General features: G+C 34.8%; 2 protein-coding genes across 13 annotated transcripts in view; one reads left to right on the top strand and one right to left on the bottom strand.

Moving 5' to 3' along the window:
- The window catches only part of LOC125668392 (AP-3 complex subunit delta-1-like), a 34,295-nt gene extending 33,091 nt beyond the window's left edge, over positions 1 to 1,204 (bottom strand). For both annotated transcript variants that reach the window (XM_048902515.2, XM_048902518.2), the window contains exon 1: positions 653 to 1,204. In XM_048902515.2, the coding sequence (XP_048758472.2) occupies positions 653 to 748 (96 nt within the window). In that variant the 5' untranslated portion in view covers positions 749 to 1,204. The remainder of the gene's footprint in view (positions 1 to 652) is intronic.
- Positions 1,205 to 11,950: 10,746 nt separating this feature from the next.
- LOC125668292 (leukemia inhibitory factor receptor-like) overlaps positions 11,951 to 17,794 on the top strand; it is a 40,991-nt gene continuing 35,147 nt past the window's right edge. For 2 of the 11 annotated variants that reach the window (XM_056162521.1, XM_056162517.1), the window contains exons 1-4: positions 12,644 to 13,772; positions 14,619 to 14,670; positions 15,882 to 16,071; positions 16,601 to 16,891. In XM_056162521.1, coding sequence (XP_056018496.1) covers positions 15,975 to 16,071; positions 16,601 to 16,891 — 388 coding nt within the window. In that variant the 5' untranslated portion in view covers positions 12,644 to 13,772; positions 14,619 to 14,670; positions 15,882 to 15,974. Of the gene's footprint in view, positions 13,916 to 14,618; positions 14,671 to 15,881; positions 16,072 to 16,600; positions 16,892 to 17,794 lie in introns of all 11 variants that reach the window. The other 9 variants (XM_056162522.1, XM_048902224.2, XM_048902221.2 and 6 more) reach the window with 8 other exon arrangements.

Genomic DNA, 17,794 nt, shown 5'->3' with positions numbered 1-17,794 from the left:
CCAATTATTTTTAAAATAGTTTCAAACTGTCAAACCCTCCTATCACAAGATACAGAGGATTTTCATCCTATTACAATGGCAATTATATACATTATGCACATGGTACTTGTGTACATTACAATGCATGGTACTTATTTCTGCAGTCACATAAAATCCATGGAATGTTCATATCAGCTACTTCTTGCAAGTCATATGCAACATCATTTGAAACTCAGCAGAATTTCATACCTGCAGACCAAACCAAAAATCGGTGAAATAACTACTCCATGGAATTAAATATAATCTACAGTATGTCGTTCATGAAATTGTGAAAAGACCAGTAAATCACCTGTTCTACATGGGTGATTTCTTTCTGTGTATAGACGGAAATCTTAGTTACGTAAGATTATGTACAACAGTTGAACAGAGCTGATGAAGTTCTACTTCAAGTAGGTGCACGACTGACATGCAAATGGACACTGCCAAATTCCGTGCCATTCAGAATGAGATGCAGTAATTCCAGTATTAAGGGTTGTAGAGGGGGCATCATAAACTCTTTTATTTCCATTTTACTGCCGGAGCAAACGCCCCATAAACATGATAATATTATCTCCATTTGTAAACATTGTCTCAATTTCAAGCTTCAAAATGATATTGATTTTTATCATCCCACCTCATTTTCTTTATGGTTGCGAATGCCACGAACTAAATCTTGAAGATTTTTGTCCAACACTCGCTCCAGAGTACCCTTGACTTTTTTAAGAGCCATTGTTGCACTAGTAAGGCCTATTTACTGTTCTGTTTCATGCTTAGTATGCCGACAACTCAACAGGAAAAGCAAAATGGATCCAATCTAAATCATGTGAGATGTTGACGTGTGGATTTGGAATTTCTAATATTCAGATCGGTAACGAGAAATCCGGATATATTAAAGGGAAAGGGGGGGGGGGCATAATATTATTTGATTGTGTGTCTCATCTCATTAAACAAAACCAAAGGTATTTTTCCCAATATGCGGATGATTCTTGGCTCATCCTTAACGGCTCAACAAATTCTTTATTTGTTGCTTTTGATACTTGAGATTTGCTTTAGTTTACTTGTCTAAAAAATTAATGGTTCAAAAACAATAATGGGACAAACAACATTCTCTCTTTAAATTTAATTCTCTGTAAGTCTAGACTTAGAAGAAGAAAATATAGATAAGAATCATGTTTTAAAAAAGAAAAGAAAAGAGAAATCAGATATTTTACTCAACAATGGAATCGACGGATTCTTACGCCTATTGGCCGGGTTTTCGTAGTTAAAATCTTCATTTTACCAAAACTAACTCATTTATTTTTATCTCTTCCTACACCGTGAAAAGCATGCATTATTGTACACACAATCCATGTAGATATATCAATATTTATTTGGAAGTAAATGTGATGCGGTCTGTCAAGAGAGCGGTTGTCGGAGGGGAGGGGGAGTGGGTGGGTGGGGGGGGGGGGGCTAAGTTGAAAGCAAGTACATAGTCTATGGTTATGCATATCTTTGGCTATCAATGGTGGTCCCGTGGTAAATAAAAAATTTAACTTTGGAGACGCTTATATTTCAAATACTCTAATGTCTAATCATATGATAACAATAGTTTTGTGTGTGATGTTTTACCTCGTGGCTATTTGTTATGAAAACAAGCATGAATGTGAAAAGCATGTGGCAAAAATTGTACTATGCACAGTATTCCAGTACGGTGCAGTTCAATATAAGGTAATGGAAAGATATAATAAAGATCAAATGATTGTTGATTGATTGTATTTTGTTTAACGTCCCACTCAGGAATTTTTCACTCATATGGAGACGTCACCACTGCCGGTGAAGGGCTGCAAAATTTAGACCTATGCTCGGCGCTTACGGCCTTTGAGCAGTGAGGGATCTTAAAAATATCGTGCCACACCTGCTGTGACACGAGTCCTCGGTTTTTGCGGTCTCATCCGAAGGACCGCCCCATTTAGTCGCCTCGTACGACAAGCAAGGGACCTATTTTAATCCGGATCCCCACGGGATAAGATCAATGGAAACATGGGTTTATTATTATTATCATTAATTTGTGTTATTATCTTACAGCCGGTGACGTCAGGGCCGTAAATTAACCTTCAATTTGGAGGAGGCAGGAAATTAGGCGGGGGTCTGGGGGCCGCCCAGGCCCCCAGACGCTGAGCACATTTTGTGCACACTGAACACGTTTCGTGCAAAATCCTTGATTCTAGGGCCTTCTAAGATGTTACTTGAATAACTCATTCTAAAAGAAAGATTTGGAATGCTTTTTAAGGGAGGTATAATGTTCTTAGTTATTGGAAACAACATAAATTCTAATGAACTTTAAATTTTAATTTTTTTTGGCTCAAAAGTTGGAGGAGGCAGCTGCCTCCTCCGCCTCCATGTAATTTACGGCCCTGGACGTGAAAAATTCTCGACGAGACGTCAAACAAACAAACAACAATTCATTTATTGATACCAGCATGTTGGCATACAGTCAAGTTTATGTTAAATAGCAAATAACATACATCTTAATTATAGGCAGCAAAAATACATGAAAAGATTTGGTAATACAGATTCAAAAACCAAGAGTTTCTTTTCTGGGCGGGGCGTAAGACTTGGCATCTTCGCTAGCCGAGGCCGAGGGTTTGTACGATCCGCTCCGCTTATCTAAAGCGAAGCGGATCGTAAACCCTTGGCTAGCGAAGATAAAGATTTGGTAATACAAGTTCAAAAATCAAGAGTTTCTTTTCTGGGCGGGGCATAAAACATTTGTTTTTATGATTACGCAAACGTTTTGTACTATATTACTTTTTTTTTTAAATGGTCTATTAAATGATTACGCAAACGTCTTGTACCATATGACCGGTGCAAAATGCAATAAGATACACATTTATTTTGACTTGTACATACTGATAGGACTCCAACTATTTTTATTTTCAACACTGATAGGACAGCTATACATATTTTTTGCAAATGTATCAACGAACAAAAAATATTATAAGGTATTTAAAACTTTTAATTCAACCATCTTACAAACAATAATACTGAATTGTATGCATGCTTTATTTCATGTCCAAATTGAATATACTAGAGACAATTTGCAATAAAATACTGGACATTTGAATTTTTTTAAATATGTAATTAAAAATCACAAAAGAAGTATTCAGCTGCCAGTGGTGTAGCTACACTGTAGTACGGAAGCCGATAGGTGCCAGCGTATAGAATTAATATTTATTTAACTGGCGGCCGCCACTTAATTTATGTGGCGGCCGCCACTTAATTTAACTGGCGGCCGCCACTTATTATCTGGCGGCCGCCACTTATTAACTGGCGGCCGCCATATAAATTAACTGGCGGCCGCCACTTAATTTATCTGGCGGCCGCCACTTAATTTATGTGGCGGCCGCCACTTAATTTAACTGGCGGCCGCCAGTTAATTTATGTGGCGGCCCCCAGTTAATTTATCTGGCGGCCGCCAGTTAATTATATGGCGGCCGCCAGTTAATTTAACTGGCGGCCGCCAGATAAATTAACTGGCGGCCGCCACTTAATTTATATGGCGGCCGCCACTCAATTCAAATCATTTATATGGCTGTCACCAGTTATTCAATTCCTCTCTCTTTCTCTATCTCTCTCTCAAAATGAAAGGGGTGCAATCCATCCCCAATGCTTAGTAATATGTATGTGATATATATATATATATATATATATATATATATATACAATTAAGAACATTGAATTATTGTTTTTCGATTGTACTGTTAAATACGTAGAACCACAGGGCTGACCTTCCATTTATTTGAACGTTCAATTTCTATTATTTTCACATTTAAACTAAATTATTTTCACATGTGAAATAAGATTAATTGGCCCCCACCCCACTCTTTTGGTGGTAGTAATGAACGGTAAAAATGTAATAATGAATGAACTGATCAATTGAAGGATGAACGGAGCTCCCTCCCTCAACTTTAGGAGTACGAAGTTTGGACAAGAGACATTTTAGGTTCCTTTTCTGCTTGTCAACAATTGTAGAAGACAATTTCTCCTCCGACTGTCCCTATGCACTTTGAAAAACGATGCTGCGTGTTTGCGTACTATTCTAAATCTTTCCAAAATAATCACTCAGCGATACGAATTACATTGTTTTTGCAATTGGCAGCCGCCATATATAAATTAAGTGGCGGCCGCCAGATAAAATAACTGGCGGCCGCCAGTTAATTTATATGGCGGCCGCCAGATAATAAGTGGCAGCCGCCAGTTAATTTATATGGCGGCCGCCAGTTAATAACTGGCGGCCGCCAGATAATAAGTGGCGGCCGCCAGTTAAATTAAGTGGCGGCCGCCAGTTAAATAAATATTAATTCTATACCCTGGCACCTATCGGCTTCCGTACTGTAGCACTGTATGCACGCGCTTATAAATATTTTCGCTAAATTTGTATTTCATATTACGAAAAAGGTCCTCAGCTTCTGCTTGCAAATATTTCAAACCTAGCTACGCAACTGGCTGAGAATGAAATTGCAAAAATTACATGTAGGTTTTGCATGGAGTTTGGATTTCAATTATAGAAAATAAAAATTATATATTATGTTGATCATAACTTGAAGGATACACACCAGAATTTGACTATTAAAGTCTAAACACTTCTTTAATAGTTTGATAGTTTGCCAATACAACCTATCCCTTGGGTCAAATGCTGTCTGACTTGTTTCATACCGATTGTCAGGCCGTTCTTGGCACACTGGTTTTGACTACGGATAACTCTGTTTACCTGATCAAGATATAAGGCTCACGGAGAGTGTGACCGGTCGACAGGGGATGCTTACTGCTCCTGGGCACCGGATCCCACCTCTGGTATATCCAGGGGTCCGTGCTTGCTCAACTTTCTGTTTTGTATTGTTTATAGGAGTTATGAGATTGATCACTGTTCGTTACCTTCACCTTTCATAGAGAATACCGAGATGTAAAAAATACTTGTAAGTACCTGAGACAAAAAATCAGTAAAACAGTAATTTAGAAATATGCAAAATGTAGCACTTCAAACAACAATTTAACAAGAAGAAACAAATAAGATGAATATAATGAGATTTGTAACTTCGCTAGACTTACCGATAAACATGACAAAGTGAACAAAAGTTTCTCAGGAACTTGAAACCCTCGGTTGATATAACATTTCAAGTGATAATTATGAAGAACTCCAGAGATTTTTGAAATGAAGTAAAAATGTTGTTTAATCATACATAAATATTTATTTATTAGATAGGACAAACACTTTTTTATTACACATCTGACATAGAACAGCAACTTTTTTTTTGTATTCTTAGAAAATAGGACATAGGATTGTTTAAAAATGGAAATATGGAATGCACCAGTCCCAACCCCACAATAAATATTGACCGGTCCCTTACCTTTAAAAGAAATGGTATATCTACCTATAATTTGTATTTTTAAAGTCAGATATACGTAATCAACAAATAACATTAGTTATATATCCTAGCTATTTTACCAACTGGCACGGATGTTTGCGCTAGGGGGCTTTTGAGTGGGGGGAAACCGGAGTACCTGGAGGAAACCCACGTGTCCGACCACCATACCCTCTCACATACAACCACCGCCGATCACGGGGATCGAACTCGGTGTCGCAGCGGTGGGAAGCAAGTGCGTTAACCATTAATCTCCCTGGACACCGGTATGAAGGTTGAACATTGGTGATTAACATGTTATCAAAAGACTGTAAATTTGACAGCAAATATACAATATTCCTACTGTATGTTTAATGAAATCTGATAGTATAATCTGTGCTATCTCTAAATTCAAAATATATGTCTGTAGATAGTAACATTCGTTTTCCAGATCTGTCTTTATATTTTAAGACTATTCTGCTTAGTGAAAAATGTACAATATCTAATCATAATTGTTTAAATAATATGATATAAATCCCACTTCAATATCCAATGGAAGGAGGGGGGGGGGGGGTATCCCCTATGGACTTAGTAATTGATAGGTATACGCGATGTTTTCAAATTTTCCTTGATAGCGCCGGTTCATTCTTCAGTGCAGTGGCTACGGTATAGAACCCTTCACCAATTACGCCCTGTTCATCCTTATCTTAAAAAGATCGATATCTATATCCAAACTGCTGACAGTTATAATATAGACTTACATAGTCAATTTCTAGGAGATGATGCTACTTGTGATTTGTGTGGTCACCCTGCTGAAAATGCTTATCATTTTTTCTTTGAATGTGTTCAGTACTCAGTACAAAGAATTGCTCTTTTAGAGTCAATAAATGCAATGCAACTACAAGTTCCCATATCATTAAAGTTATTGCTGAGTGGTGATGAGACTCTTGGGTTCAAAGATAACATAAAGATTTTCTTGCAATATTAATTAAACAAAACAAAAGTATAAAAGGCATATGTATAGAAAACACAGAACACAAAATATCGCAATATGCAGATGATTCTTCACTAGCCCTTGACGGATCACCTGAATCGCTTTTTGCAGCTCTAGATACGATAGAATTTTTTTCCAGTTTTTCTGGTCTAAGGATTAATTCTTCTAAAACAAAAATTGTTTGGATTGGTTCAAAGAAATTTTCAGATCAAGTTTTTCACCATACAAGATGGAAATTAGATTGGGGATCAACAACTTTTAATTTATTGGGTATTAATTTTTCAGTTGACCTTACAGAAATTGAAGATATACATTTCGGAATTCAAATACCAAAAATCGTTGCTCTTACTGAACAGTGGAAAAGAAGGATTCTTACTCCCATTGGGCGGGCTACTGTCATTAAAACCTTGCTTATTCCAAAATTGAATCATTTGTTTATATCACTTCCTACTCCAAAGAAAGAAACAATCTCTTATTTATACAAAATTATTTTTGAATTTCTATGGAAATCTAGTGTAGATAAAGTTAAGAGGTCTGTGATAACACAAGACTATCTATCGGGTGGTATCAAGATGGTTGATATAAGCAATTTTATTACATCATTGAAATGCTCTTGGATTAAAAGGCTTACTAGGTCCAACTGTCAGAAACCATGGATGAATTTTTTTTTTTGCCATGTATGGAAATGATATTTTAAAGAAATTATATGACTTTGGAGATAGTTTTATTGTGGAACAATTATGTGTTAAAAGCAATGTTTTTTGGAAGGATGTTTTTAATGCTTGGTTTTTTTATTTGAAGACTAGTCAAAATCTTCCAAATATTAAAAATAATTTTCATAATATTCCAGTGTGGTACAATTCTAATATTAGAATTGCGGGAAAATCTGTGTTTTATGAGAAATGGTATGAAAAGGGGATTAAAGCTGTTCAAGATTTTTTTGATACTGATTGTAACTTCCATACCATAGAAACATTTCAGTGTTTATACGATCTTCAAGAAGTATGTGTAATGAAATACAATAGCATTATTACTGCAATTTCAAAATATTTAAAACGTCTGTCAATTGATAGACACTCAACCAAACAAAATGTTAATCCATGTATGCCTATATTTTTTGAACCAGTTTTATTACATGAAAGATGTTCTAATATTATTTACAATATTTTAAATGCAAAAGAAGATATCCCAACTTCTATGGGCAAGTGGAAAACTGAACTATCTTCATATGGAGTAGATGATATTTCAGTGCAAGATCTGTTTAAAATTTGTTTCAAAACATCTAGTGATTCTTCTGTTCAGTGGCTACAGTTTAGAATTTTACATAGAATTCTTCCTGTTGGTTATTATTTGAAAAACATTAGTGTTAAAACAGATGATCTCTGTAGATTTTGTACAAGTAATATTGAAACAATAACACATATTTTTACTTCGTGTAATAAGACCCAAACATTGTGGAGTGAGTTAAGTCTTCATATATATAGAAACATTTCAGAAAGAATTGGTTTTAATGTGTCAAATATAATATTTGGTGAAATTCCACTGTCTTTAAATAATAAAGCCATAAACTTTATAATTTTATATGCTAAACAATACATATTTATCTGTTTAATGCAGAATAAAGAACCAAATCTTGTTAGATTACTATGTCACTTAAAGTTTAATTATCATGTAGAGAAATATGCTGCAATTCAAGCATTTAAAATACATAACTTTGATAAAATATGGATGAAGTGGGAAAATATTTTTGCAATTGATTAATTATTACTACATGTACTTGTCATTATTTTTAGTACATGTATTATTGTTATTATTATTACTTTCACTATTGTACAGCAAGTAACCTAAACCACAGGGAGATGTATGCATGTATGAAAGGTATGTTTGTGTAAGTGTTTGATGTATTGTATGAAACCAAAAAAATAAATAAATTATATAAAAAAAAAAAAAAAAAAAAAAAAAGATTTTTGAATATGTTCAGAAATATATTATAGAAAGCAAAAGATTTTAAAAATGCATTTAATACATGTGTATTTGTTATGTATGTCTACTCTTATCATGTTTGAGTCGGTACTCTCCATCTTTTTTTCTCTCCTGTTGTACTTATTCGTTTTTCTTTCACTATTTTTATTTGATTTCATTTTTTCTCCTTTGTATGTCATTTAGATCCCATTAACCACCCCGCATTTCTATTTTGTTAGCCTATTATTCATATCAAGAAATTATAATACTTATATAATCATTATATTTGGAATGACTTATTATCCTTTTACTTCTTATCTATATTGTAACTTCTTGTGTGTATAATTATGTGGACTTTACCTTGTACCTTAAAGGAGAAGGCTTATATAGGCATTGCCTGCTGCCTAATCCTTATTATGTTATTCATAATAAAATACAGTTTAAATTGAAAATAGACTACAATAATGAAGTAGTGAAATAGACTACAATAGTGAAGTAGTGATATAGACTACAATAGTGAAGTAGTGAAATAGACTACAATAGTGAAGTAGTGAAATAGACTACAATAGTGAAGTAGTGATATAGACTACAATAGTGAAGTAGTGAAATAGACTACAATAGTGAAGTAGTGAAATATACTACAATAGTGAAGTAGTGATATAGAATACAATAGTGAAGTAGTGAAATAGACTACAATAGTGAAGTAGTGAAATAGAATACAATAGTGAAGTAGTGAAATAGACTACAATAGTGAAGTAGTGAAATAGACTACAATAGTGAAGTAGTGATATAGAATACAATAGTGAAGTAGTGATATAGAATACAATAGTGAAGTAGTGAAATAGACTACAATAGTGAAGTAGTGAAATAGACTACAATAGTGAAGTAGTGAAATAGACTACAATAGTGAAGTAGTGAAATATACTACAATAGTGAAGTAGTGATATAGAATACAATAATGAAGTAGTGAAATAGACTACAATAGTGAAGTAGTGATATAGACTACAATAATGAAGTAGTGATATAGAATACAATAATGAAGTAGTGATATAGACTACAATAATGAAGTAGTGATATATATATAGACTACAATAGTGAAGTAGTGATATAGAATACAATAGTGAAGTAGTGATATAGACTACAATAGTGAAGTAGTGAAATATACTACAATAGTGAAGTAGTGATATAGAATACAATAGTGAAGTAGTGAAATAGACTACAATAGTGAAGTAGTGAAATAGAATACAATAGTGAAGTAGTGATATATACTACAATAGTGAAGTAGTGAAATAGACTACAATAGTGAAGTAGTGAAATAGACTACAATAGTGAAGTAGTGAAATAGACTACAATAGTGAAGTAGTGATATAGACTACAATAATGAAGTAGTGATATAGAATACAATAATGAAGTAGTGAAATAGACTACAATAGTGAAGTAGTGATATAGACTACAATAATGAAGTAGTGATATAGAATACAATAATGAAGTAGTGATATAGACTACAATAATGAAGTAGTGATATATATATAGACTACAATAGTGAAGTAGTGATATAGACTACAATAGTGAAGTAGTGATATAGACTACAATAGTGAAGTAGTGAAATAGACTACAATAGTGAAGTAGTGAAATAGACTACAATAGTGAAGTAGTGATATAGACTACAATAATGAAGTAGTGATATAGACTACAATAGTGAAGTAGTGATATAGACTACAATAATGAAGTAGTGAAATAGAATACAATAGTGAAGTAGTGAAATAGAATACAATAATGAAGTAGTGATATAGACTACAATAGTGAAGTAGTGATATAGAATACAATAGTGAAGTAGTGAAATAGACTACAATAGTGAAGTAGTGATATAGACTACAATAGTGAAGTAGACATTACTCTGTATACATCTTTGTTGTGCGTGATGGATTAATGCTGTTGATATTATTTTGGGTGAGTTGCCACTGAATCAGAACAATATAAAGTCCAAAAACTTTATGTAAATGAAAAGAAAAAGGGGATAATTAAGAGATTCAGGTCTACTCCCGAGTTTACGTGATTTAGGTCTACCCCCGAGTTTGCGTCATAAGATCCCCACAAGCCCCCCAGATACCGCACCCACACATCTTTATTGTCTCAAACCCAAACCCCGAAATACTCCGTAGTTTGGGAATACTAGTGTGTTTATTATTGATATCTACACTGATGGATCTGGAGGGGACAGTTCCCCCCCCCCTTTGGTAGAACACTTTTTAAAGTTTAACAAAATGTTCATTTTGGGGCCTGTACCCCTCCCCCCCCCCTTTTTTTTTTTTACCAAAAAGGCTACCATCCTGGGGCCCCCCTCCCCCTTTGTAAATTACCTGGATCCGACCATGCTTTACATAAAGAGAAAAAAACTTGCAACCTCAAAAAATGTATATTTGTATGTCCTACATATGTATATACACGCACCTTGTGGGCCCGATAAATGGGACTGCTTTAAAATAGCTAAGTTGTCCTCAGGTTGCAGTGCAGCCATGCCAAAATCTTTTTTATGGTGTCCGGATAGGGCCATGTGCAAAAGCGTAATTAGCGCGTTTCTTAAAACGCTAACACACAACACGCCGTCGCGCTAATTGGACATCACGCTAACACGCCAAACTGCGCTATCACAAAACACGCCGTCGCGTTATCACGCTAATACAAATCACGCCATCGCGCTGTCAAGCAAACACACCGTCGCGCTATCACGCTAACACAAAACACGTCGTCGCGCTATCACGCTAATACACAACACGCCATCGAGCTGTCACGCAAACACGCCATCGTGCTATCAAGCTCAAACTTCCGCCAGAGTTCGTTTGCTCACAAACTCTATGGGATAACTATTTCTTAGGCCACTATAGAATGACGAAAAAACATACCGTCAAACGTAAACAATTCAAAACAAGAACGTAAACATCAAGTTCATTACTTTACACTAAAATAAAATCCATACTTTTATATTAATACTCTTAATGTCAATATTTTCAAGCTTTAACTACGAACTCTTTAGTGTTATTTACCCGCGTGATAATCGCAGACTCACGGAACCAGGCTATATATTGTACTGCTTCACATAGGAGAGGTCAGTACGTAGGTGACGCAATGAGGCCTTGACAGGGAGTTTGCTGTCTTGCCGCTGTCGCGCTAATACAAAATCGAAGGTGATGTGACTGTGCAAAATCGCGACGGCGTGTTGCGTGTTAGCGTAACAGCGAGATGGCGTGTCTGTATCAGCGCAATATTGCGCGACAGTGTGTTAGCTTGACAGCGCGACGGCGTGCTGTGCATTTGCGCAGCGGTGTGTTAGCGTGATAGCGTGTTGTGTATTAGCGTAACAGAGTGACAGCGCGACGGCGTATTGTGTATTAGCGTGATAGCGCGACGGCGTATTGTGTATTAGCGTGATAGCGCGACGGCGTGTTGTGTATTAATACGTATAACAGCGCGACGGTGTGTTGTGTGATAGCGCGACGGCGTGTTGTGTATTAGCGTAACAGAGTGACAGCGCGACGGCGTGTTGTGTGATAGCGCGACGGCGTGTTGTGTATTAGCGTGATAGCGCGACGGTGTGTTGTGTATTAAAACGTATAACAGCGCGACGGTGTGTTGTGTGATAGCGCGACGGCGTGTTGTGTGATAGCGCGTTTTAGCTAAGTACTACGCGTTTGCACATGGCCCTATCCGAACACCATGCCTTTTAGTTTTTTCTTTTTATTGCTATCGGAAAATCTGGGTCCCTCTTAATCATTTCATAGAGAGTGGTTCCTTGTCGATTTGTAATATTTCATATAATTTTCCCGACTCTTCCTCAGCGACTATTGCTCAAGGGATAAGTAAGAGGGGAATGGCGGGGACTTTAGGAAATTAGTCTAACTATGAATTAACATTTCCATTCTAACGACGGAATAATAAATTATGCAACCCCCCCCCCCCCAAATAAATAATGAAATAAAATAATTAGCTATGACCCCCTTCTTATTTGTTTATATTTTTATGTAGTATAGACAACCTTACATTGGATTTAAAATGCATTGCGTACAACTTCATGTGTTCAAGAAACACCAATCCGCAATCCCTAATAAAATGATTTGTAATTATTAAACAAGGAAGTTGTATTTCTAATAAACAAAAGAGGATGACAAAATTAAGTGCAAAGTTTACACATCAGTATCACTTTATTGAGCACTTTCCTCAAGTACCTGAGTCTAAAACTCCCGGAAACGTCCGCTTCGAGTGCACCAAACATGTAGAAAGCTATCATGAATTCTATAGTATCCGTATCCTGAACATTAAAGATTAAACAATCGAGATAAACTAATTCTTCAGTGATGTTTGCTAGGTCGGAAAGGGAAAAAAATTTATCATCACCATACGACTTTAAATTACTTCAGTATTTGTATGTTGTGCTTTGTGTATAGGTCACCCAAAGATTTTGAGCGCCGGTAATGTGAACCCACTTTCTGGAAACTTGTCCTCTTTAAAAAGGTAAACAATTTTGAATCTTTATTTTTAGATTTTCATTAGAACACATTCTTACAATAGCCACAGAGCAGTTAGGATGAATAATTGTTTTATGTCATGTTTACCTATTCTAAACTCGACCAGCCTCGTGAACGAAGTGTTAGGAGTGTGTCGGGTAAGTTTTTGTAAATTGTACTTCCCGAAAACTATTGATACAAAAAAAAAAAAAAAAAATACATCGATAATAATAAATAAATAAATAATATAATATAGGCTTGATATCAAAGTTCTGGAAAAAAATTCAAGCACATTAATTTTAAACGAGAGAGAGAGAAGGGGGGGGGGTCTAATATTAAGATAAACTGTTCGGGTTTACAACGCCCTCATCACGAAATCCGAACATTTATGAGATATCCTTCTGGCATGGGTGTTCAAGGGTTTATAACATATGAATACACATCTAATACATAGCCTACCAAAAGAGAATATAGAATTTTAAACAATCTAATAAAAATCAGATCCTAGTATACGTTCACAATCGCTACAACACGTAGAGTATACGGCGCGGATTTAAGAATTTATTTTAAACCCCTTTGCTCTGTGGCGTATGGCCTATGCCAATATTAGCCAATAATTTAAAAAAAATCAATAACAATATTATTTAGCATTATCGATTTCTATTTATATGCCGTGACTGAAAATCATAGTATTCACGTGCAGAAAACCAGGTCTTTGTCAAGTACCTCTCAAAACCCCAATTCCGGAAAGTCGTATCATACTTTCTTTACTTTTTATATGTGTAGTGCCACTTCCACAACATGTAAACAGGAAATGTTGAACAAATGTTTTTCGTTATCTTGTTCCTTCTTGAAATGGGACAGGGTGACACTGTATACAGAGGGAATTATTGGACAATTGGTGTCAAGAATGGTGTATGTTTTGGTTTGTTATTCATTTTTTAAAAAAAGCTTAAACCCCTAAATAGTTTACATCTGCATCAAAACTTTTGGACATATGTAGTTCATTCACTGATTCAGTACCGGCTTTGTTCGGGGAAACCCCCACTGGAAAAGAAGTATGTCACAAAAATGTTGTTTGTTTCTAATGAATATGAAATGTGGTAGTACGTATATATCTTGATATGTACAATGTCCATTCATTTCATTTTTGCCAAATGTGATCGTACTATAAATACAGAGGCATGTTCCTGTTAAAAAAAAGTATTGTAAACCGTCCTAATTTTTAACGTTAATCATTAACTTAATGAATGGTTATGGCTTATTGTATTGTAAATCAAACAAAAAGAACCACTTGAACAAACTTGCACGCAATGATTTCCATGACACTAGTATATTTTGAAGGCTTCATACATATATACAAGGTTAAATTCCTCTAAATTGTAGATAATTTCAGTTTTATTTCACAACGAAAGATGACATCCTGAGAATTGCATTGGAAGCACTTATAAGTATAAGATCTATTTAAAGCAACATGAGCTGTAATTGGTTGCAATTTTCTAATGCAGATTCTATGCAATTTTATTAGTTTCCTACAGTATGTTCATTGAGAAGAGGTTATTTAATGTTTACAATATTTTACTCCACATTCAATTAGTGTACAATTGCCAAATGCAACCTCGTGGTTTTCATTTATGTTAATTCATCATTGCTAATTATCTTTTGGTGAGTGTCACGAAGATGTATAGATAAATATTCCGTGTCTTCCTCTTTCAATTATTATGTGATGATATTAATGAAGATGGATTATGCACTGTATAGATTCTATGTAACTACGGATACCGGTACCAATAGCTGGAATTTCTGGAGGTTGGTATGTAATCCAGTTTTAATTTGGGATGTATTTATTCAAAATCCAAGGAAAGATGTAAAGCACACAAGCAGTTTGGTTTTTTAGGGGGTTGGGAGGGGATGGTATTTTATATGCTAGTTTTGAGATGCGCTTTTCAAAGATACATTTAATGACCACCACAGTTCCATTCAATGTTACTTAATACCTGTGTGTTAAAATACAGGACATCAAATCAATGAATTATGTACAATCAAATTGGTTTTTTTTTTGGGGGAGGGGGGTGTTAGATTTATGTGTTTTTGTTGAAAAGTTGCCGTTCTTTACAGAAGTTGACTATCTCCAGCTTTTGGAGGATATGAACTGATAGATATGTCTGCTGATGTGATGGTACTGATTGAATAACAATTATCACAAGGTGCCAATTCTTGCCATCTAGATGGTTCTGTGCAGAATGCATGTCAGTACCATTGACAAAGATGAAGCCATGTACACTTTGTCTTACACTGATGGACACTAGATCTAACAAAAGTTTACATCAGATAGTTATCCTGATGATTGCAAATACCTAGTAAATATATCATGATAATATCTTTGTTGGAGGGGATTATTAACTGAATTTTATTTATCTGTTAACCTAAAATAATAGGTAATATGTACATGTGTTATGAACCCTGTGATTCTGGAAGCCATTTATAATAAGTTTTGAGAATAAGATAACCACTAGCATAAATGTATGTGGTTATTAACAGAAGTAGCTGAAAATACTGATAGTGATTTAGATTGTGAAAGAATGATGTTATGATGCATAGTCTTCATGAAAATAGACATAGTCATAAAACTGTATATATTATCAATGTGTGAACAAATATTGATAAATTCTTCAAATTATATTTATATTCAAACCCCCAATCAGTCAAAACAACTTATAGCTATGGTAACAGATGCTGTTTGACATTAAAATTTAGAGATTGTGGACAACTTTGGTTACCTAGTTTATTAAGATGTAATTTATCACAGCTTACATTGCATGAATAGAAGAAATTCATTATTGTTTGAGAGCATTGAAAGAATGCAACAATTGATACCCATTCAGTATGATTTTTCATGGAATGTCATATTTTAAATTATAATTTTTTTTGGTAAAAAAGTTTTAGAAATAAATCAAAATAGTAAAGAAGATTAATTTGCAGATATAAAGCATATTTTCAGTTTCTTTTAATTCAATATTACAGAGTGAAAATGTTCCCAGCTGTTTGACAGACTGATTGTATCCATGAGGTCATACATGAGGTCATTGCCAGCTGTGAATCAGTAGTAAAATAGCCATGGATTCTGTCTTCAGTGTTTTGGTAACATCACTTCTTTTCACAACAGCTCCAGTATGGACATGTCTCTTTAAAAACAGATGTTGCCAGTGTGGAAGTAAGTTAAAAAAAATTTAAAAGCATGAATTTCCCTTAATACATTATATGTGGGAGATTTTCGCCTCCTTTTATTTTTGCACATTTTGTACTTTATATTCTTAAGAGAGTGAATTCAAAACTCGGTGAATTTTGAATTCAATTTAACTCATTCCATTAAAGAAGCATATAATGAATGTTTTGGGCAGATTTAGAATGATACATCAATGTAACTGGATCACAATTTCTCTGTACAACAATATCTACATGTGTCTATTCATTTAGATAGTTTGGAATTAATTAACAGTATTACACACATCACAAGTTTGCAAACTATTCCCATTTACAATTCCACCCATGCTATTATTATTTTATTTGTTGATTCACAAATGTGCAAATTAATTAGATCTAATTAAAATTTTATCCTTTGATTTGCTCACCTACTAATTAATGGTTAGTATAGCAATCATAGGTGAGCAGATCAAAGGATCTAATTGCAGTTAGATTGAAATCAACTTGACATGATTGTGAATGTGCTTCTTCTCACACAGACATGACTCCTCGAGATCCGTACATCCTCCTCCACTCAGAGCTGGTTCTAAACTGTACAATTAACGCTTCATCTCCTCACGACTCCTCCAGCTTGTATTTTTTACTAAAACCCAAGAATCTGTCCATTTTGGAGAGGAAAATCTCTGAAAAAGTCACCATTGTAAACAACAGAACCATATCATTCAGGAAGACAATGACATCCTTAGAAGAAGCGGGGACATATTACTGCAAGATTAAAGGAGTTGAGGGTTCCATGAGTATTGTAGATAGACAGGTGGTGGAACTGGAGTGTAAGTTGGCTTTGTTTAAATATGTATATTTGAATTGAAAAAAAAGCACTTCTTTTTCATAGTGTAAAATCCCTTTTTTTTAACTGATCCCCGGTACATTTTATGAAATTAGTGTACAGTAAAACACACCTATAACAAACACATTTAAATTGAATTCACGCTCATTGCGAAGTGATATTTATTCCCCTATGGGAGGAAAATAAGAAAAATTGATTGGATTTAATGAAGTTTAGTTACAACGAACTGTTTTTCACTTGCCCTGGAGGTTCACTATAACTGTACTTCACTGTAGTGTGTTCCAAATTTTAGAGCAGTCCTTAGCCATGACTATTTGACACAAAAAAATGAATGAAAGTGTTAATAGAGACTGCAAACCTCTGCTGCAGATTTTATGTAATCTTGTCTGTCGATAAACATGCCGACACTCATTAACACACACTCACATTAACACATGCAAAAGCAGGCCCAGAAACACACCCTCCTTAATGGAGGTGAATTAGTACTGGCACTATACTGGTACTTAAATATTCATGTTTTGGTGTTGAACATAAAGCGGATGTACTTTCTTTCAAAGACATTAAAGTGTAAATGCCATTGATTATCAATGATTGATATATTAAGTACTTTTACCACATTGCCAAACCTCAGCAGTCTTAGAAATGTATGAACCTTGCTAAATATATGTACACAATTCACTGAGTTATACTGTGTTTCACAAGAGCTTTAATTTGAAGTACTGTACACATGGTTATGTCCGCCTGTTGTTAATTATGTGTACTTGGAGAATCATACACATAGGGCTTAATTATGCGATGTCAGTATCATCAATTAATAAACTGCATAACTATGGAAAAAGTATATATGCTGGTAATTTACACAAAATCTTGTATTGATGTATCTTGG

This window comes from Ostrea edulis, chromosome 4, assembly GCF_947568905.1.
Source record: "Ostrea edulis chromosome 4, xbOstEdul1.1, whole genome shotgun sequence".
In the NCBI taxonomy this organism is placed as follows: domain Eukaryota; kingdom Metazoa; phylum Mollusca; class Bivalvia; order Ostreida; family Ostreidae; genus Ostrea; species Ostrea edulis.
The sequence above is the reverse complement of the archived record's forward strand: the minus strand, read 5'-3'. Positions and strand labels throughout refer to the sequence as shown.